The 22292-nt window shown below is 40.2% G+C and overlaps 1 protein-coding gene across 5 annotated transcripts in view; it reads right to left on the bottom strand.

Annotated features, from left to right (window-relative positions):
• Positions 1-931: 931 nt before the first annotated feature.
• Positions 932-22292, bottom strand: part of AFF2 (ALF transcription elongation factor 2) — a 325500-nt gene continuing 304139 nt past the window's right edge. For 4 of the 5 annotated variants that reach the window (XM_063170495.1, XM_063170497.1, XM_063170496.1 and 1 more), the window contains exons 16-22: positions 20034-20170; positions 16828-16899; positions 16371-16464; positions 13609-13656; positions 13054-13103; positions 8554-8768; positions 932-4108 (exon numbers count right to left, since the gene is read on the bottom strand). In XM_063170495.1, the coding sequence (XP_063026565.1) occupies positions 3987-4108; positions 8554-8768; positions 13054-13103; positions 13609-13656; positions 16371-16464; positions 16828-16899; positions 20034-20170 (738 nt within the window). In that variant the 3' untranslated portion in view covers positions 932-3986. The remainder of the gene's footprint in view (positions 4109-8553; positions 8769-13053; positions 13104-13608; positions 13657-16370; positions 16465-16827; positions 16900-20033; positions 20171-22292) is intronic. The other variant, XM_063170500.1, reaches the window with a different exon arrangement.

The following is a 22292-nucleotide window of genomic DNA, read 5'->3' as shown; positions in this document are numbered from 1 at the left end:
TAATACTTAAGTCAGAATCCCTACCAGCCCCATTTTTGTTATCTCCTAATTTACACTCAAAAATGAATAATTTGATTTAGACAGCATTAAATGCTGATAAAAAAAGTTTTTACAAAGTACCTAAAACCATCAGTGAATTTAAACTGTCATAACAGAAGAACATAATAAAATCTGTGAAATTTAAAAAAGCATGGAAATTAAATTTCAGATTCAATTGGCTTATTTTGTTTCTTTAGGAGGAATGAATATCTCCAATCCTCTTTTATTAAAATCCCTCACATAACTATCAACAGATCTGTCTCTACTTTTCAAAGGAGATAATTTATAAATGAGACAATCTATTCACAGAGAGACTATTTAAATAATTGAAAGTCCAAAGAACATGTAAGAAAAAGTGAAATTAAGATGCAAACTGTGAAAGTTGCCACCAACAGGATCACAAAAAGGTTTTCCCTCAGCTCCCTGCTCTAGAGCACCCAATGCACATCACATGGCTGGAGATGTTCACTTGGAGCTGGATATTCTGCCTGCACATTGTCCAATACTTGAGACCTGCTGCAGCCCTTGAAGTGGAGGTTAAGTGCTATGTAAATGCCTCTCTTGAGCATTTAGGACTTTGCTGCCCTTGGGTCTTGCACCCCCAATGCCTGAGTTTAGCCCTTTAGAGGCCTGCTCCCTTCACTGCTGAACTCCTGATATTGCTCCAAACCTCAGGCATGGGTCACAAATGACAGTCTTGTCAGTTCTGGCAGTGTTCTACAAAGCCTGGTGTCCTTCTTAAATCCAGCTACAGGAGTCAAGAGATTACATCACTGTTCCAGTTTATCACTATTAAAAAGAAATGTGTCAGTTCCAGCCCTTGGCACGCTTGTAAAATGCCTAAAAATGTGTCATGAAACCAGTCCCAAAGCTCATAATCCAGAAGGCAATACAGGAACCAAAGAGTTTATTTAAAAAAACCAACAAAACCAAACCACAATTTTAAGCCAATCTTGTAATTTTTGGTGCTTGGTTCATGAGTCTAAAAGCTTAATTTGGGCAATTTTAAGTGCAGACATTGCAAATGCCCAAGCACAGACATGCTGCTTCCCCATGGATTGAAACAAACAAACAATCTTATTTGATTAGCTCTGCTGGAAGTAATATTTTAAGGGGTAAAATGATTCCACGAAGATGACATGTTGGCAATTGAAATGAGATGAATATAGTGCCTGTAAAAGTGCAATAATCCTTAATAACTAACCCAAAAGAAGCATCATCCCCAGGGATAAGACAGTAATTTACTCTCCATATTTAATTTGTTTCTAAGCTGCTTTTGAAACAAGACTGCTAAGTAGTAAGTTGGCTTGTGATCCTAGACTTGACTGCTGGACTTATTATCATCATGCCACTGATTCAGCATACATTTCAACCTAAGTCACAGGATACAAAACCAGGAGGGCTAATTCCTTAAGCTGTTTAAGCAAAAGATTGTGAACATGGCGTAAATTTAGGGACAGGAGGCTGTTTACCACAAGCAACAGGGAAAAGATAGTATATGGTGATCACTGAGTGACTGCAGCAAACTCTGACGAGTCCTGTGTCTGAAGACTCTTTAAAAACATTGCTATCCCTTGTAAATGCATGGAAGTCTTGGATTTCAATCCACATTAAAGGAGCAAGTGATGACAATGGACTTAATTAGACTAAATAGTTATTTGCAAAAAGAATAGAAAACTCTGGCTTATGACAAAATCAGCCCAACCTTTGCTCATCTCAAGTACTCAACTGTTAAAAAAAAATTTAAAATGTTTCATTTCCATTTTCTTTAAAGAAACCCCAACCACCACCATTCATCTACATTTCTGAATAGTTCTCACTGCTGTGGTTTTATTCATTAGCTCCTGGGGCCAGGCTGGCGTGACCAATGTGTCAGATTCAGGTTTCAGCCGTGTTACTGAAACCCTCAGAGAACAGATAAGGGTGAATCAACCACTTCAGGAACAGGAATGTGCAGATAATACAGGATGGCATGTTCTGCAAATGTCCTTTGCAGAAACCCTACACTGGATGATTTCTCTAATGATGCACGTTGGCTATGTTTACAATACAGTTTTGTGGAAAAAAATGTTAGGAATGATTGATTTTTAAGAAAAGGTAGTACTACAGGGAGCTAATATGCAACAGCTACTGAAATGTTTGTCTTAAATGTGCACTGGGCAGAGTCCTTGAACTGCTCTTATTGCAAATATCCAAGGCCTGCTCTAAAAATCTTAACAGTCTGAACCTTTTAAATGCAAATTTGTCCTATTTATCTGGTCACAACCCAGTGAGTAGAATCCAATAACTCACCAGATTAAAGAATATACAGATTTATATAGCAGAAGGTAATTGCAATTAACTAATATCTGGATGGCATTTAATACACATATTGTATTATTTCAATGAGATGAGACAGAATAATATTTACATTGCTATGAGCATTTTCTGTTTATAGAAATGGAATTTACAGTTCAGTAAGGTATGCAGGTGTTATATCAAGAATGAGATGAGACCATTTAAAGTCTTGTGAATTATTGATATAAATTCATTTTGTTTTGTTTCATGCACCAGCGCTTCTTGCAGTGGCACCAGAAGAGCAGTGCAGTTTATAACAGGGAAAAAAATAAGAGGAAAGAGCAAATGTGAAATGGTGCAATTTATTCACAATTGCTTTGAAATTCTATCTGAATTGTCTCATTATTATTCACGCATTAGAGGAATGGTCCAAAACATGACAGCATGGGTAAACAGATGCAGAGCTTGGAAAAAAGGTAATCTGACTGAAGTATTCATGGCCATTATTAAACAAATGTTATATTGCTTTTGGGTAAATCTGGTGATTTTATTTAATTTGACAATGTTTTCAAGATAGCAAGATAATACTGTTCGCTTCTAATGCTCTGAAATGAACAAAACAGGTGAAAATTGATGCCACATGGAATTATAATGTTTCAACAGTAGCTGGTTAGTTAAACTTCTAGATAGTTCACGAAGAATCTGCATACACTTATTAATGGACTTCTACATACAATATCAATGCTTAGAGTGCAGCAGTCCTGTTAAAATCTGCTTTCAGTGAGTCACTATGCAAGGAGAGATTGTTTTATGAAGAAAAATCTTGGATAAGTATTTGTTTGAGACTAAACAGTAAAACAGAAAGAAAATTCACAGATTTAGTACAGGAATGGTAGATAAGACTAAGAAAGCTAATATTTTGAAACTGCCTAAAAATTGCAATAAATTCTGCTGCCTACTGAAATTATTAAGCCAACAATAAACAGGAAGAATGGAATATCAAAACCTCATTGCATAGTGTGTCATCATTTTTTAATGAGGCATTCCTTCAACCTTTTACCACTTAACACCTTTGGTGATCTTACATTATGTACCTGTAAGATATTCAACATTCTCTTTTAGAGATTAAACCCATAGGGAGTATGAAATCTTAGGAATGTACTGAGTCAGGTAATGATGCCAGAATTAAGCGTCGAAAAGCTTGGTTCAGGTTCAGAAGATGATTTTGAATGAATAGCTATAACTTCTACTAATTTATTTCAGAAGGGACTTCTCATATATACCCTCAAATATTTAAGACGCTTTGTACTATTTCTCAGGAATCCATATCTTCTCAAAGTGCTTTTTTTGTTTTCACTTGAAGGCAGCATGGACTTAAAACAACACTGCAGGAAATGTACCGTTCCATAAAGCACATAAGGATGGCAGGATCCAGGAGACACAAGGCATAGAAAATTGTCAAAGATGATTAGATGGTACAACACATACTGCTCTTGAGTCATAAGTTTCATTTATGGTGACTTCTACTTCCAATAGATAGGATATTAAAAAAGGCAATAAAAATGAAGTTACATGAATAAACTTCCAAAAATGAGTGGAGTTCCACCAGTGATCGTCTCTGCGCTGGTAGAGGTAGAAGAATGGGGATGTCATGAGCAGGGCAGCAGTCACTACAACAAATGAGCCTCGATGCGGAGCCAGTGGAGTCCCTGGCGAACGTAACGAACCAGATTGGTCATACTGCTATGTTGTGTTAAAGGTCCCATCACTGAGTCCAGCTCTACAAAGAACTCTGCAATACACAAGAAACAGAAGCAGTTTTTCAGGCAATGGTACAGAAATTGAGGTATCGCCATGATTTCCCACTCAGAAGCAGCACAATGTAATTCGTGGGTTCTAAGGACAGTTGTGCACATGAGCACGAGGTGTGTAAGAAAGAATTGAAATAACAACAATATATTGAAACAAACCAAATTAGATTATCCATAGTGGAAGTCTACCACAGGATGGCATGAGTGGTTGTCAGTAGTCTTCCTTTAACTCTGATCATCTGCACTGTCAGTTTTTCAAGATTAGGTTTCCTGACTATGATTTAAATAGCTGGCAATGAAATCTTGCTTTACTTTTCCATGCTGTACTCTTATCCAGACATAAAGGGCTAGACTGGATCTTTCCAGACTAGAGGACCTTTCTTGCTCCTTTCCCCACCCTCCAATTTCTGTTACTGACACTGCAGCACTTTTGGCCCTCTGCTCATCCTGCTGCAGCTGCAGGCCCCAGAGGATGAGTGTGGGATGGGAGCTGGTGAGGAAGAGGAGAGAGACAACACAGCAGGAAAATAACTCCTTGGAGATGGGAACTTCTAGGGCGGGAGAATCCCAACCCTGGGATTCCTGGTCAGGAAGGGTTAACAGGAGGTCACTAAACAGAGAGCCCCAGTTAGGAAGCGACACACCAGTTTACTTTATGTCATGTGTTAGATGCTCTGGGTGAAAGACTAATCCTGTTAGGGCCAACAGACCTTTCCTAATTGCTGTCAATGGAGAACTGAATTGTGTCCTGTATTCTCCCACAGTTCTTTGTGCTTGCTGGGGCACAGGCATTCCCACATATCCAACACTTACACTATATTTAGGCAAGTGGGAACCCACTCTCAGTTAAAGCCCCTCAGAGCTCAGATAACAACCAACAATCACAGTGAGGAATGGCTGAGCCCTCACATTCTCACCCTGTCTGCAATCCAGTGCACTGAGCCAGCCAGTGCTGCATTGGCTGCACTTCAAGAAAGCAGATGCTGGGTACAAAATCATTATCAGTACTTTCTTCAGCGAGTAAGTGCTGCTTTGAGGTCTTCTATCCAAGTATTGACAGCCTGACCCTGGTCAGCTTGGGAGCTCCAGCAGTATCAGAGCACAAAGTGATTTGGCTGGAGGCAAGCATAATGAGAGCTCAGGGCTAGCACCAGTGCTGTTCAGATGCTGCAGCCAGCAGCTACTTTTAATCTTCCTTTCTCTGTCTTTCATTCATCTCCTCCAGTGTAAAATCAATACATTTTGAAATGAAATAGTGCACTATCTTGCTTGAATTCTAGAGATCTCATTCTAGGCTCAAATAAACAATAATTGCTTTAAACACTGAGAATTCACCTTAAAGCCTAATTTCAGGTTAACATTTCTGGAAAAAGCCACAAGCACTAAAGCCACTTAATAAATTTATGCGTGAGAGAACAGGTCTTGCTCCCTACAGAGCTGGTAGTTTTCTACTTCAGAGAAGAAGTCCTACTTTCTTCAGAAGCATAAAAAAAAAGATCCCATCTTGTAAAGTCAGCTGAGAGTTTGATGTTATAGATAGTGAACAACACCACTTTAGGTGATCCAACACAAACCATCCCATGGGCTTTGGGAAATCTGCAGTTTAGTTTGGCCTGCTACAGACACAGGTTTATGCCAAACTCCATCTATTCTCCCCACACTCTCAACTCCATGGACCAGGGGATTCCACCAGAGGTACATGGCAGCATGTTCCTGCTTTCCTCTTCAAACCAGATCAGCTTGGTGGGTCACAGCTCTGCTGCTCTCCCTCTTGCTATGCATTTTTATTTTAATGGCACATCTTTTGTCAGGCTGACAAAGAAAGGCTTCTGTCTGCTGCTCTGAGCCAGCTGAACATGAGTCAAGTTCAAACTGGGAGCGTGCAGCAGACTCAGAGCAGCACAAAAGCAAAGCTGACAGCCGTGGACAAGGGGCAGCTGCACAGCTCCTACAGTGTGCAGGAAATTCCTTGTGACTGCATGGGCATGACCTGAGAAACATTCATGGCAGCAGTAAGAGCCACAGGTAATTGCTATTAGGCCACAGCTTTATACCCATCTCAGGACATATTCTTATGCAAGACACATCCTGTGATTCAGAAGACAACAGAAACAATTAGAGCTGACCACAAAACCTCACAAAAGTGACTGAATCTGGTTGGTTTTGCTTTGTTCTGTTTTTTTTAAGGAACTAAATTTTTATCTTATCATGGTTTTTTTCAGGTTTGTGTTTCTTTTTTTTTTTTTTTGACATCATTCTTATTTCAACAGGAGGGGGAAAATCTCATTTTTTATAAAGAACTGACTGCCCAAGCTCCTGAGAGAGAGGCCAAATGATGACCTGGGACTCACAGCAGAGTCTGGGGTTTGCACTGTCCTGTTTGCTGTCAGGGGCAGTTTTGAGTCCAGAGGCCAGTGCAGCAGAGCTTAGGCAATGCAGCAGAGCTGAGACAGCTGGCAAAGGTGGACTGGAGATCACTACAGAGAAAGTGTGAGTCCTGTTCCAGCCAACCCAATGAAGGTGCTTTGAATTATGTGAGAGGTGCCGATGACAGCTAGTGAAACAATTACAGCCAGTTTTCATGAAACACTGCACCATTTCTCATGTCAGTGTCTTGAATACATCCTTTTTAAAGAGAATCCCTCATGTGGTATGATGGAGACCTGCAGAGTACCACAGCAGTTCTCATATACGTTTTGCTTCACCATGAATTTTTCAAATTGCAATTTGTGTTTAAGCATGCAACTTTAAATCAAGTACTTAATTAGAAATGAGGTATCTTTCCAGAAAATATATAAAGGCAGACATGCTATACCATGTAGGAAACTCTGATCTCTCTCCAATGGTTTACAATACTTAAATGAAATTTGAAGTAACATGAACTTTGCATTCCCTGTAACGTGTCTGCAGGTTGTGAAACAAGATATGAAAGAACAGGTCACAACCTTAAATGTCTTGCTCATGTGAGAAACCCTTATTCATGCATCCAGTCCCAGTAAAGTCAAAGGGACTGCTCATCTGAATAAAGAGTATTCCTATATGGCTTTGCAGAATTGGGTTTATTTGATCATAAATCAAAATGAGAACAAAGAAGAGAGCAGGGAGGAAAATGCAGAAAGAGAATCAGCAGGTTTTTTTCTCATCCAGCTCTAGGACTGATAACAGCAGTGGCTGGGTACATTTTCTGTCTGCTGGCTGAATGCCTGAGCTATTTTGATTTAATACCAAGTAGAACATTTAACAACTCCACAACACACAGGGCTAATTACAAGATTATCACCATCTCTTCTTCCTATCAGGGCATCCTTCTGCATTCCCACTGTAACATTCTGCGTTACATTTGACAGGGAATCGCTTTCACATTTTGTGAAAATGGATGCAGCTATGGAAAAAATCCAAAATGACTGCACTGCTACTAAATTAATCAATGTGAACAAAGACAAGAAGCAGTGGGGAGGACTGGACAGAACTTCTATTATTGTTCCTCATCCAGGGATGGATCATTATGACCCACCATTCAGACATAAAACTCTATAAATCTCAAGCTCAGTTTCTCTAAATCAGTGGAAATTTGCCACTGACATTAATGGGAGTAAGATCAAACTGCATACAGCAAGCACATTTGTCAGGACAAGTCGGCCATCTGAAATCTCACTATAATTTAAGAGAATGAGCCAACTCACAATGAGACTATTTCCTAGTTAGGCTCTGTACCTCTAGTGTCAAAGGAAGCTTTCTTAGTGATTTGTGTAAGCACAAAGCTGATATCTGAATAATTATATTGTCATGGGGAAATTCACAGCTGGCCAACAACAGGCCAAATTTGTCCCTTAGTTATATCTCAGTCACTCCACTATACTTGATACAATCCAGTCACAAACTCCTTGCCAAAACTCCTTTAAAATGACTGTGGTAAAGACTTACATTTTGTTGTTAGGAATTAACAAACAGATCTGCAATCCAATCATAGGAGAGTCAAGGTCATGTCTTTCAGTGGACATCTCTTAATCGGACTCCCCACACAAACACAACATCTAATGCTTGCTTATTATCCTAGCTAGCATTTTAATAGTCTTAAACCTGTTGACAGAGCAATCTGAAAATAACCTCGGTGCTCTACGAGAGGCTGAAACTGTGAACGAATTTTCAGACTTAAAAGCTCTCATCACTTGGGGCTTGTGTTCACTAAATTATTTGCCAGCTGCTCTGATAACCCCATGTTCAGCGTGTGTCACACATCCCCCTCTGTGCCTGACAAGAGAAGATACGCATTGGCTACAGCCACCAGCAAGCAGATTTGGTCTGTTTGCTCAAGCTGTCACAGTTGTGCTCCTAGATGCGCTGGTTCTGGGTCTGAATCCACAGAGCACCGGGAAAACTAAAGCGGGGGAGCCAAAGGGGACAGAGGAAAGCAGAGAGGGGGCACCTTTGTTCTCCTTGGTCAGCTTGTCAGCCATGTCCCAGTGCTCGTAGCTGCGCAGGACGTTGTTGGTGATGTTGACGTGGCTGGCAGCCATGTGGTGGATGCGCTGGGGGATGGTGATGGTCCCCGCCGAGGACGAGCTGGCGCTGCCCGAGCTGCTCCCAGCAGAGCTGACAGGGGACGGGCTCAGGGACATGGGCGAGGGGGTTTCTGTGCTCCTGAAAGAGGCAGAGAGAGAGAGTGAGGCCCCCTCACACCCCCCACTTCACTGCCATCCTAAATGCACTGGAAAAGTGCACCCCAGCAAAGGGGAAGCATGCAGGGGTACTGCCTGACTTAATGAGAAAGGACAGCTTATCAACTGGGAATGACTGAAAATAAAAAGGGATTTAATTCTCCCTTTAAATGAACCTGTTATTTAAAAAAAAAATCTATCATAAAAATAGAGCAATCTTTCAGAGAAAGAAGCATCTCATAGCTGTAATGATTTTTCTACCTGCTGCCAGAAGCTGCAATGGCAGTTAGAAAACACTCAATGTGCAATATTGGCTTATTATCAAAGTATTTTCTGGAAACCACAATGACAGTTTGCTCCAAAAACAGTCACCACAATAAGTAAAGAGCAAGTCTTAAAAGCACCCTGTAGAGCAGTATTAGGACCTGAGGGTACTGCAGGATTATGAATATCTCCATAGGATTCTTTAAGGCTATGGAGATTTGTTCTAATTGCCTACCGTTCATCCACACAGTTCTGCACAGCACAGTGTTTTAAGTTACCTACTTAGTGAGGCACTAATGTTCTAATATAGATTTTCCTTTAATTCTAACACCATCAATTAGGAATCACCTGCTGGCTGCAGGCAGTGCAGCGGTCAGCACAGCACGCTCTTGTTTAGAGCTGCGTAGTGCTGAATGCTCACAGAACAGCTAGTCTCTTTGAAAATTTATAGGATCAGGGATTTGTTCAGGAAAATACCTTTAAGAACATCAAGTTCAACAGTTAATCCAGAACTATCAAGTCCACCAGTAGCCCATATCCCCACACGCCATATCAACATCAAGACACTTTGAAATACCTCCAGGGAAGGCAACTCAACCAAGTCCCTGGGCAGCCTACTCTAGTGCTTGACAACCCTTTTGGGGAAGAAATTATTTCTAATCTTCAATCTAAACCTCCCTTGGTACAAGTTGAGGCTGTTGTCTCATCACTTGCTACTTGGGAGAAGTGAAAAGAGCCACCGTTCTGCCCAACTTGGTGTCATCCACAAACTGACAGAGGGTGCCCTTGATCCCCTTCAAGATCAAGGGGGCTCCAGATCATCAATAAAGACATGAAACAGTACCAAGCCCTGGGGAACATCACTGGTGACCAGCCCCAGCTGGATGTAATTTCATTCACCCATTTGGAAGCACTTGCCTAAACAAAAGCATTCTATTTGCTGTGGAACCACTTGAGATGCAGGGCCAAGACACTCCTGGCACTCTCTGCATGAAGCAAAGAGACCAGACAGGGACCTCTCCAGACAGGGATGTTGCAACCCCTCCCTGGACATGCAGCTGTAGATGCCTCGTGCTGTGCAATAGAATCAAGCTCAGTCACTGAGCCTGATCCAAAGCCCAGGACAGAAGGGCTTGGCCTCTTGGCTCTAAAGGCCACTGTCAATGGCCCTGCTTGGGCACAGACCTGCTGACACCTCCAGGTGCTGCAGGACAGACTGACACAGCAGCACAGCCTTGGGCTGAAAGGCATCATGGCAACAGATTTGCTGCAGATTTTCCAGCAGTGCCCTGCTATTACCTGTGCTCAACAACAGGCTCCTCTGATACATTTTTTTTCCAGAGCTGGAGATCACATTGATTTGGCAGCTTGTAGCTTTTTACCCAGCTTATGGGTTAGAGTTTAACCATGTCCTAATGCACAAATGCTTTATTTTAAAGTCTCAAAACATCCTGGTTACCTGACTTGCCACAGTGTCTTTATTGCACAGAAGAGCTGAACTATACTAGATTAGGTCTGGGAGCAGTTAAAAATGATAAGTATCTGAGGAGACCAAGAGTATTTTGTTAGAGCCACTTACAACCAGCTGACGCACTTCTGCCAAATAAAGCACATTGTTCATTGGATTTACCCTGTTGTGCACAGCCATTATTACTGTGGTGAGTCTACTAAATCTCTGTATTTTGTGCTTTCTGTCGCTAGAGGTGGGAAACATTTCTGTAATGAAACCACAGAAAATTTGTTTCATTGCCAGGATGGAACCCAGGCCAACTTTGTAGAGGTTCACAACACTTTCAAACAAGTAGGCAGAAATTCCAGCGAGCCAAGCTGTGATTTTTGATGGATCTGAGATCCTGACTAGACTACACACCATGGCAATGATGAGCTTTGCTTTGTTAAAGAAAAATACTTGAGATTATCCCACTGTCCCCCCATCCTGCACCAGGCAGCTGCTCCATCTCCAGTGATGCCATATGCTGGAAGGTGTTTGGTCTTTTTTTCTGTGGTGTGTGAATTCTCTTCCCATCTGACACAAATTTGCAGGGGATTAAGAGGAAACTGTAGAGCAAGTAGCCCTGGGGAAGGCAGAGCAGAAGCTGCCAACGGCAGCACCAGGTCTGTGACAAACCTTGGAGGATCGAGGAGCCACCTGAGATAGATGGCACCTCTGAGCCAGCTGGAGAGCTGCCTTCTTCTGAGACTCCACACAGAGGAGACACAAGGCCTGAGTGTGGGTTGTGCTCTCTGTGTGCTGGGTCACAGGTGTCACAATAATGCTGTTATAACACAGCCTTGTCACTCAGTTACTCTCACATGTCAAGTGTTTCCTGCTCTGAATAGAAGACAGAGATGTGCACTTTCAGAGCTTTCCTTCCTTATCTCCAGAGTTAGTGGGAACAGACTGATCAGCTGGGTGTTATGTTAGAAGTGATGCTGACCTGGGGGCTGGGTTTCTGCTGCCTGCTTTGTGGCCAGACAAGAATTTTCTCCTCCAGTCAAAACCCACTTATTCAATCCTGGACACCTAATAGCTCCTTCAAATAGTGAGGGAGATGTCATCACCTGCAGCGCACACACTTCATAGGGGTCTATTATAGGACAGCAATAAAAGGATAACTTCTGCTTCATGAAATGTTTAGGCACAAGCCCCTTCTTCAGGAACAAAAGAGATGTTGTGCTCCAGTGGTCTATTTGATCACTAAAATTTTATGTTAACATTTATGTATTTTTATTACAATACAAGGTTTCACTGACACTTCAATGCCTGGAAAAACTGGCACATAATGAATAATTTAATTTAGTAGTTGCTTTTCCAGTATTAAAATATCTTTTCAGCTTTTATTTAAAGTGATTTCTTATTTAATCCCTTTAGCTTGTGTTACAATCTATACTTTAATAGCTCTATATATACATATTCAAAATAACTGAGTGTTTGGGGTGTGTATATATATATATATATATATATATCTATACCCCAAAATATTTTCAATTATTTGAGGCAATATTTCACTTCAAGCAAAATGTTGGAATTTTTGGTTTTGCACTAATTGAGAACAAAGTCTGTTTGAAAACTTCAGTTCTTTGTGTGCTAAACGTCAACCCTTCCTTCTTTGTTTCCCTGGCGTGTCTAACAGCCATTTCTTCTTCTGAACCACCAGAAAGAGACCATTAACAATAACAATTTTTACCTAGAATTTAGCCTACTCAAATAAAGATGGAGAAAAAGGTGAAGTCCTTCACCTTTGTCTTACTTGTGTCGGGATGTGTGACCAGGACAAAAAGCAGGAGAAATGTGTGTCAGCTGGCAACAGCCATTGCAAGATAAAGGCAAGGATGCAGCAGCAATGCACCTCCTCTGATCATAACTGCATTACCCTGACTTCATATCTGAGGTGAGGGTGTTTTAATGTTAATATGAAGCCACTGATAATTGGCTGACTAAGTGCCTTCACATTTTCACCACTATTATACCTTCAGTTTTATTAAACAGCACTTACCATTTATCAATGAAATATTCATTGGTCTTTCATTGCTGAACGAATCATTGAAAAATCATTGCAATGAAGGCTAACTTTACTTTGGCTTCCTAAAGTGTCATGGTACTTGCCAGCTAATTAACTGATATTTTTATGGCCTTCATTTGGCTTGAGAAGTAAACTGTCAAAGAATTCAGCACAGACCCACCATGTCTGATTTTAGACTTAAGGAGGCTTTGCAGGGATGAAGGTGTGATTCAGCTCTTCCTTCCTACCCACACTGGATGGCTCACAGGGGGATCTGATTTAGTCCAGTGGGAGCCCCTCGCCCCCAGGAGCCCAAGGCAGCTGTATGATCAATTCTGTAGCCCAGAACAGTTTATACATTATACATGTTTGAAATATACCTGCAGCTTCCAAAACACTGATCCCCATGACCTGTCCTTTGCCTTTAGAGGCAGAAAAACCCTTCCCCTCCTCTTGGAACCACTTGTTCCCAGACAGAAGTACTCAGGAGAAAATACTCACTTTCCATTGCCGCCCCAAGGGGAGGGGGCCTGTGAGGCTTTTGAAGAGTTCTGTAAGTACAAAACCAAAATGTAAATACAGGTGACGCAAGTACATGAATACTGATGACACAAGGCTCAACATTCCCCCTTTTCATTGCAAGAGCTACAGTGCATGGAGCAGAAAAGCTCTGCACATTGGTCCCATAATTAAGTGGCTGGTGGATGATTGGTAGGTTCCAACCAGTAGCTTGAAAATCATTTGATAAAAGAGAGAATAAATTCCAGTAAAAGCAGATGTAGGTCACAAAGAAGTGGCTTAATTACCACTAAAACTTACTCTACAAAGTAAGTTCTTTAGAGTGAAAATGACTGCTTATCTTTAGAGGGACCTTCAATATTTTAATAAGAAAGAAAAATAATTTGGTTTGATGCTTTAATGACATTGATCCCTCCCAAGTTGCTTAGGGAAGGTGGCTTGGGATTCAGACAGTAGTATAAATAAAATTTTTAGTAAGGATCTGCTTGAATGTTTTTGTTTTTATATATTTTAGTTGCACAAATTGACTTTCCTTACCTGCTTACTCATTCTGCCTTTCACGTCTGTGTAGCACCTTGTAAAACCCTGTACAAAAAGATTGCCGAGCAACAATAAAGCCCAGGTCTTTCCAGCCCTGCTCAGACTGACTGGTATCTTAGTTCCCATACAAAGTGGCAGTATCAGGGCTGAGGCTATCTGTGTGTGCCCTCTGAAAACATAATTCAGCTCCCGTGCTGAGAAGTCAGCACGCACAGTGAAAATTCAATCAAGTTTTACAAGTTCTCTGCAAAGCATTACCCACATTATTGCAGCCCTCATCTGGTTACTGTAATCACTATTTTGCATGGGAGGCACAGAGCTTCAGTGGAGCACAGACAGCACCCTTGACTCTAAACCACAGCTCACAGCCCAACATTTCTGACCAAAGCAGAACACATTGTCCAAACCACAGCACTGGCCTGGCATTCCTGCACAGCAGCCACTGCTCGTCACAGAGGATGTGAGCATGACTGGGGGTGTTTCACAGCACAGAGCACATGGAGCTTATGAGGAAAGAGTGACATAAACTGCCCTGGAAACTCTTCAGAAACGGACAAGAAGCTTTTATTGTTAATTTCTCCTGTCCAGGGATTGCTCCCAACAGTACCTGGAGACAAATAATAGCTCTGTCAAGATTAAGATTAGATCTCAATGGGAAGCAGTTATTTGATAATGAGAATATTTAGCAAAAATATTTCAGTGACTACTGGCAACACATTTTAAAAAACATGAAAATCTTCCTCAAACTTTCAGAGGAAATGCATGACAGGATGTCACTTTTTGTGATCATAAAAGGTCTGATTTCAATTTAAAAAAAAATATCACTTTAGTGGTATTTTACTCCAAGTTGCCTCTAAATTTCAAAATTGCTTTCATGATTAAATGGCTATTTTCTGTTTTGAAATGTTAAAAGTATCATTTTGAAGCTTTTAATTGGAAATTAATCAGAACCAGTTCTGTCCACAAATGGTTTCAATTTGGATAAAGTGGCATTTGTGAGGAAAAATATAAAGAACAATTTAGCTGAAAAAATCCTCCCCAGCTCTGCTGTAAACAGTGGGCTGCTTTTCACAGTTAAAATTGTGTAAAAGTTTGAATAACAACTCCATTCAAACAGTTAATCTGTTTCATTTGTATTACAGAATTCTTGCTAGTGAACACAGAGAACACAGTGCAGCAATACAAAACTAACACATAGTTAATAGCTCCCATTCTTTTCTTTTCTCCTCCTGTGCCTCCATTACAGAAAGAACCTGAACATATAATCTGTATACACTCAAACCCTGCTTCTAGCAGGTGAGTTACAGTGCCCACAGCACACACACACTGTAACATTAACTGAAACACTTTGCTTCAACTGCATTTCTATGCCTGGCATTCCTGATTCCTCTATTTTATTGCATTTTTATTTTTTTCTCTTATTTTAATTTACATTAAAGGACATTTTCTTATGCTGGGAGTAGTAAATATGTTCTTTATCTTACCTACTTGCACAGCTAGAGAAAATAAAGTGGCTTTAAGGACAGAGAATCTCTCCTGCTCCCACCTATTTTATTTTTTTAAAGAAATCATTACTTTCTGCAGAAAAGGTTTATTTGTCTAATAATCCTTTTTTTAAGATACAATCTCCATTCAACCTGGATAAAATCTGAAGTGGCTGGAGTACATTTCATGAAAATGCTGAGGTTACAATTGTGTGTAGCTCAAATTTAATTTGTTGTGCAAATCCCTGACTGAAAACTCCATGAGCACAACAGAGGCACTCCTAATGGTACAAGAGAGTCTCCATTTAAGCACAAGATCAGGACTAACATTACTGGACTTGCACAGAGACACACATAGGGGACACATGGGTAGTCAGGACTGTGGCTGCTGCCATCTCAGAACTGGAGTTTTACAGCAGAAGGACCACTTTATCACCATTTACATGAAAACATGAAAACTGCAGTGTTAGAGGTTTTTACTGGTCTGCAGTACCAATATGTCAAAGCCTTGAACAAATTCACAGAGGCTGAAAACACCAACAAAAAAAGACTGATGGGCTGACAAGCCAGTATAATTACATAATTATAGAATAATATGTAGTAATAAAGTAAAAGAATTAATGTATGCTTCAAACAGCATTAGCCAGTGAAATATAAATATCAAAACCTCACAGCTGAAGAAAGATTCTATTTCTCTCCTAATCTAGGAACAGTGAGGATTTGTCATTCTTACTGGGTAAACATCATTTGACAAGGTAAAATGAAACATCCCCAAGTCATGACCGTCAGATCTCCACTCAATTTAAGGTAAAGGCAAACCTTCAAGATGAGGATAAGGTAATTTGAAGTTCCACAGGAATAAAAGAAGAAATCTGTGAAACTGCAATAAGCTTCAGGAAATCTCACTGAATCTAAAATCTAAACTTAACTAACTACAGCCCAAATAATTGCTTTATTATGGTCCATTAGGGGTCAGTTCATAACCACTTGCACATTGAAACCTTGAAAGAATCAGAAACTTGCATAAACATTACATGGTGTTGAGAATAATGTTATTTTTGTAGAATAACTGAGTATGGTCCTTTGAATCAAGTGACTAATCCAAAAATCCCCCAAATCACTTCTGTCCCCATTCCCTGGCATCCATCCTGCCTGCATTTCCCAGGGGAGAGGTTAAATGTGGGACTTTTAAGTCATGCAGTTACACTTGTGAGAGCTCTCAGTGTTGGTATGAATTTGATTTCATATCAATAAATTAAACAGAATAAAGATTACCTTAAAATATTCCATCAGAGATCTGGAGTACTTCATAGCATGGTCCTTCTTTAGTTTAAACATTCTCAAGTAGAGAAGTGATAAGCATCGGTAGCTGTGGTAATTAGGAAAGGATTATGTTAATTCCATTGCTTAATGAAACCTATAAACTTAAAAAAAAAAAAAAAGCTGACCTATATTTTGCAGTCTCTGTTCTAAGGTTACATTTTGAAACATAAGCAAATGGAAAGAAAAAAAAAAAAAAAGTGGTCAAAAGCATTAAAATCCCATCTTGATAAGAGTATAAATTAGAAGAATAAATGTTTAGTCAGCTGCTGAAGAAATCCATTAGTTATCCTTTAATAGTTTAATGGAAAACAAGAATAATGATCTTCTGTAAGCTGCTTAAGTAATTCAGTACTTTTAAAGTCCTCTTTAAGATTTTAGCTGCTTCTCTCATTGTCGCAAAGGGACTTACCATAAAACTGCTAATTTCTTGTCCCCTTCTGTGGCAGAAGAGCCTGTGAAATTCTTGAGTCTCATTGCATACCTTGTTAGAAAGGTGAGAGATAAGAAATTGAGAGTTAAGATGTTTCTAAAAACAATCAGATATTCTTCTCCAACTGCAACAGTTATTGGTCACAGTGTTTTGTAATGAAGAGATCAATGTAAAACTCAACAGAAAGCATCACTTAAAATCTGGAGGCCTTAAGTAAATCACCAACCAATTTTTTTGGCCAACAAGGTGAACTATTCTTGGACATATTAATGATATTATATCCAGCCAACTAGGCTGAGTCCTGCAAACATTTGGGATGAGTGTTGAACAGAAGCATAAGATCTTGGCCCTATAGGTACTGAAGTGTAAAGTAATACATAATGTTTTACATATAGTACTTTGGGCTTGAATAATATCTTCAAAATCGTTCTTATAAATATATTTTATATAGAAAATGGTTTTACATACAGGAAAGGTCACGTTCACAGCTTTTTTCATTCTTGGGCTCATTAATTTATGAATCTTGTGTACTTGGTCTTCCCTCTCTATTTAATTGCTGCTGTTCAGCATTTGGACGATCAAGGATTGAGTATTCCTATTTTCTTCTGTCTTTTTTTTCCTTTAACTGAGCACACTCCATTCTATGCATTAGTCTCTTGAAAATCAATTCATCGCATAAAATCATTGTTCTGAGCCCTAATGCAATTTCACAGGTACTTGTGTTAGAATAAGTAATAGGGTTCAGCCTTGCGTAAGAAAGTTTTAAGGTATCCAGGCAGTCCTGATGAGCTCCCATTTACAGAGGGGTAATGGAGTGCAGGGAGCTGAGCTGCTCTGCCCTGCCTGGCTCCCAGCACCCATCCCACCCAGCTGGAGAGCTTACTCCACATCCTGTCCCACCTGCTCTTGGGGTTCTAGTCAGACTGGATGAATGTGATCAAACACAAAGATCTGTGTCTCTTCGGGATTTCAGCATTACCATTAAATTAAAACACATTTGACAGTCAGATTTCTGATAGTCCCAATCTCTTTGGTGCTCCACTTGCTTTCACAAATAGGTGTCTGATGCAGATAGTCAGGGCAGACAAAGCTAAAAGCAAAAGGGGAATATTGTGCTTCTGATGAAGGGAGGAGTAAAAGTGAGGAAAATCTCCCTCTGTTTGTTATCTCACAGTAAAAACCTATGTTAATATTAGCAGCAACACTGAGAAAGTGTTGTGTGCACAGCCACATACTTACATCCAGCACCCACTGTAGCTCACAAGAATTGTGTTTTTGTCCATGGAGCTTTACTGAGCCTGCTGCTCACCTGGGCAATCACCTTTTGTCCCTGTCTGACCACTGACAGCAATTAAATGGACAAATCAGTCTCACTGGCTGCCACAAGATGCTGCATGCAACAGGTGGTGAATTCAACTCTACTTTTGGTGGTAGGTGGTGAAATTAATCTCACCTGACTTAAGCCATTTATATATTGGAGATCTATAACATATTCTCTAGATTCTTTCACAGCCAAGAACAGTTCCAGAAGCAGGTCAGGTGCTGCTTCCATGCCTGTTCCCCAGCCTGCAGCAGGACTGTGCCAGGAGCAGCAAGGTAGCAGGGCTGTTGATGCTGAGGAGTGCCAGCCACCCCAAGATAAACTGTGCCCTCACCTGACTCCCTGCAGGTCCTGCCCTTTTGTGAGCCACTCCTGGAGCTGCCATTTCCTGATTTAAGTGGTTCACATGTTGTGGGTGAACACAGCTTTGTGTTCTGTGCACTCTGAACAGAAAAACTGCTGGACTGAGGAGCAATGATTACAAATGGGCTGTGTGATTTTCTTACAAAAACAAAAATAAGCACAGGCTCCTATGAAGAAGGGCTCCCTTCTTTAAAGAATATTTCTTTAAATACAATTTATTCTGCCATGCAGCTGCATCTGTGTAGTTCAGGAGATGCTGTCAGACTGCAGGATGATTTGGGCACAGCAGAGCAGAGGCAGGTGGCTCCTTTTCTAAGTCTTCTGCTCTCCAGGGTTTAACATGGATCAAGTATTGAGTGAACATAATTTTTTTCTTGAGTGATTTCTTTAGATTTTTTTCTTCCCTTTATGAAGTGTAGAATGTAAAAACCATGATTTTAAATATTTAACAGGCATATTATTTACCTGAGAGTAAGAGCTTAAGATTTGATACATTTTATTATGCAAACACCTACTTATTCAAAATGTAAAACATGCATTATCTTGGCAGTCCCTAATAGCTAATCTGGCATGTTAAAAAAACCAACGTTGACATATTAGAAACCAAATATTTAGGGCTTGATTTGCCTCTTTTTCTTTCACTTCTGCAAACTGCCAGTAATTACACTGACATTAACAAGGATATTCCCAGCATACACTGGGGAAAGCAAAGGTGCATCACAGTGAAGAGGAAAAATCCTGTTGTTCTACTTACAGGTAAATTTAATCCTGGTTGATTTCACTTTGATAATTTGCTCAGGTAAAGCAAACAGTTACTCAGGAGATTATTATTTCAATGGACCCAAGACTATGAAGCAGCTATAAGGAGCAGTAGCAGATTTTAGAATAATAATTCAGACATTTTATTAGTATGTAAAGACTCTCTTATCCATATTCTAGCCTATGAGTCTACAAAACTGTATTAAAATTAATTCAGCTGGTGCACATTCCTGTAACATTAAAAACATACTGTTTTTAAGACAATATATGCAGAAGCTTCCTCTCTGGCTCTGATCTTATATCCCAAGTTTCAGTTTTTGTCTTTTTTAACAACCAAGTTATAAACTTCTAAAACCAGGGTTGGTAATAGAAATCCTGATAGACTCCCTTTAATGTTTTGAATTATAAAACTACACCTTTTAAAAGACAAGTGTCATTGCCAAACAGTGAAATTACTATACTTTACTTCCACCCACTACATTTCAATTTTAATTTTATGAATATTGCAAATTATAACACTCACATTATAACCTCTAAAGGGGATAATTTATAAAAGCAGTGTCCATCAATTATAAATTTTCCATGACATTAATAAAATGGCAAGAACTAATTATGATGACTTCTGAGATGAAGATGCCTTGGACAAATCATTAATACGTTGAAATGGTATTTTTTAAAACATAGCAGGTTCTAATTATGACTGAAATGAGATGATGAAAATGATCACAGAAAGGACATTAACCTGATGAGTTCCACAGTCTCTGAGTACATGGTGTATGGAGATTTAGCTTCTAATGGATCTCGCTCCATAGCGTTCCCGCACTCGATGAAGGAGAGGGCAGCATCAGCATAATTCACTGCCTTGCCGAACTTCTCCAGCTGAAATGGGAAGGACACTGTCAAGAAAATCCTTCAGCTTGGATTTCTAGATGGGCAGATTATTCTACAAAGCAACACTAGCTTTAGGATGAAAGCAAAGTGACACTGGTAGTTAGGAATGAATTCATACAGTAATTAAAGCAGGATACGTTTTTACCAAGTCTTTTCAGGGCAGTATGTGGCTGAATGCTCCACAGAGGGAAGTCAGTGTATACCCACTGACATCAGGAATTTACACAGGCAAGAAAGGGCACTAAGCATGTTTGTGCACATTCATACTGCTCCTTGACAGATGAACTAAGTTTGAGTGTCACTATGCAAGGGTTAAGTAACAACTCCATGCTACTTGGCTGATGTCATATTCTGTGTTCACTGTTGGTTAAAAAAAAAATCACATCACTTATTTGATGAGTAAAAGAGCAGGAAAAAAAAGGGGAGACAATATAGCACTGCTTAATATTTCATTTTACTAGGATTTTATTGCAAAAGGTTTTAGCCCTCATAATGGTTGTGATTAAACTGACTTAGACATACTGATTTCGTTTTTTATGTGTAATGAATATTATATATGACATTTTTATAGTATGCACTTTATAATAGTATTTAACATTTTCAGTTTTTGATAGCTGAATGTAAGAATTCTACTAATGTGGCATTTGATATAGGGGATCCAATATACTTTAAATAATTTAAAAATGTCTTTCTATGTCTCTATCAAAATATTTTTGATGCATCTGCATATGTTTCCATTCACAAAACAGAAGCCTGTTCTAACAGCATACTAAGTATAACATTTATTATTGGTCTAAGATAACAGTATACTTGTCTTTGTGGCTCCTGCTAAGCCATAACTAGTTCTCTCTGCCCACCTTTAATTACAACCACTGCTCTTGTGCACTGATTATGTGAGAGCCTTTGTATAATTGATAGGTATTAACTTAATGATCAGAAAATGGAAACATTTCTGACTGCTCTCTCTCTATTCCAGTGGCTGCTTATCAGCATATTCTTCAAAGTCCTTTTTTCACTTTAGAAGAATTTACATTTCTTTTGGAAGACAAAAAGTCTTCCAAAGATGACTTTTTTGTGGTAAGGAAAAAAGAATCTGGCTGCAAGCAGATTTAGTAGAGACACAGAATTTGAGCCAGGAACGGGATCTGATTCTCTGAAGAAGGTGGAATTATTCCAGCTCGTCACATCTGAGACAGGCACACAGTGAGGTCTCCAAGATCTCTTCCATATGGTACAGCCAGCCCACCCAAATTAGCTGATCCCTTCCTGCAGCCCCAGACAAGGAGAGGTTTCCATGGGTCGCTCCCGTAAGACATGAAACGTCCTGCCCTTCACCAGAAATCTATTTTCTCTACAAGCTCAGGAACACTGCTGCCACAAATCTCATTAACATTTGCTGACACATTTTGAGGTCACATGCATTATCTTTCCAGCCACTGCAACACATCTTTCAATGCTGCCTGTGCTCTGTCATGTCAGCACCAAGTAACCAGCAGCAATTGTTTCCACAGGACAAGTAACACTACTGGATTGCACACCAAATGTGTTACATGGAGATTATTTGTGTGCAGCTGCATTGGGTGGGAAAAAAAAAAAAAAAGACTTGAGACCTAAATAGCAGAAGGAAAAAGCAGATACTTTGTTCATGGATATTTACACATGCCAACAAGTTGATCCCAGTGGACGGTCTCCCATTGGGGCACTCGGGTGTCAAACTGTGTGTGGCAGGCAGGACCTGCCTGCAGGCAGCAGAGGGATGGACTGTGCCTGCTCCTCTTAGTGCTGCTTGAGAAACACCCAGATCCTGCAGGCACAGGCGAGAGCACAGAGAAGGGCAGCACCTTGTGAGTGTGTCTGGCTGCAGAGGGAGATGAATTGATGGAGCGTGTTGAGATCATTGGGGCCTGAGCCTGTAAATATTTGCTAGCATGGAGCAGGTAGCCCTGTGCCAGCACCATGTGTGCTTTGTTTAAAGGTCACCCAGCTGTGGGAGGTGTTGTGAGCCTGCAGAGCCAGGCTGGGGCTGGATGTGCCCTGCTGAGCTGGCTGGAAGCCATCAGGCCACCTCCTGCAAACGGGCACGCTGGGAGGGATGACTGTCACCTTGCTG

The sequence above is a fragment of the Melospiza melodia genome, chromosome 16 (genome assembly GCF_035770615.1).
Source record: "Melospiza melodia melodia isolate bMelMel2 chromosome 16, bMelMel2.pri, whole genome shotgun sequence".
Taxonomy (NCBI): Eukaryota; Metazoa; Chordata; class Aves; order Passeriformes; family Passerellidae; genus Melospiza; species Melospiza melodia.
Note: the sequence above shows the minus strand (reverse complement) of the source record. Positions and strands in the feature narration are given on the sequence as shown.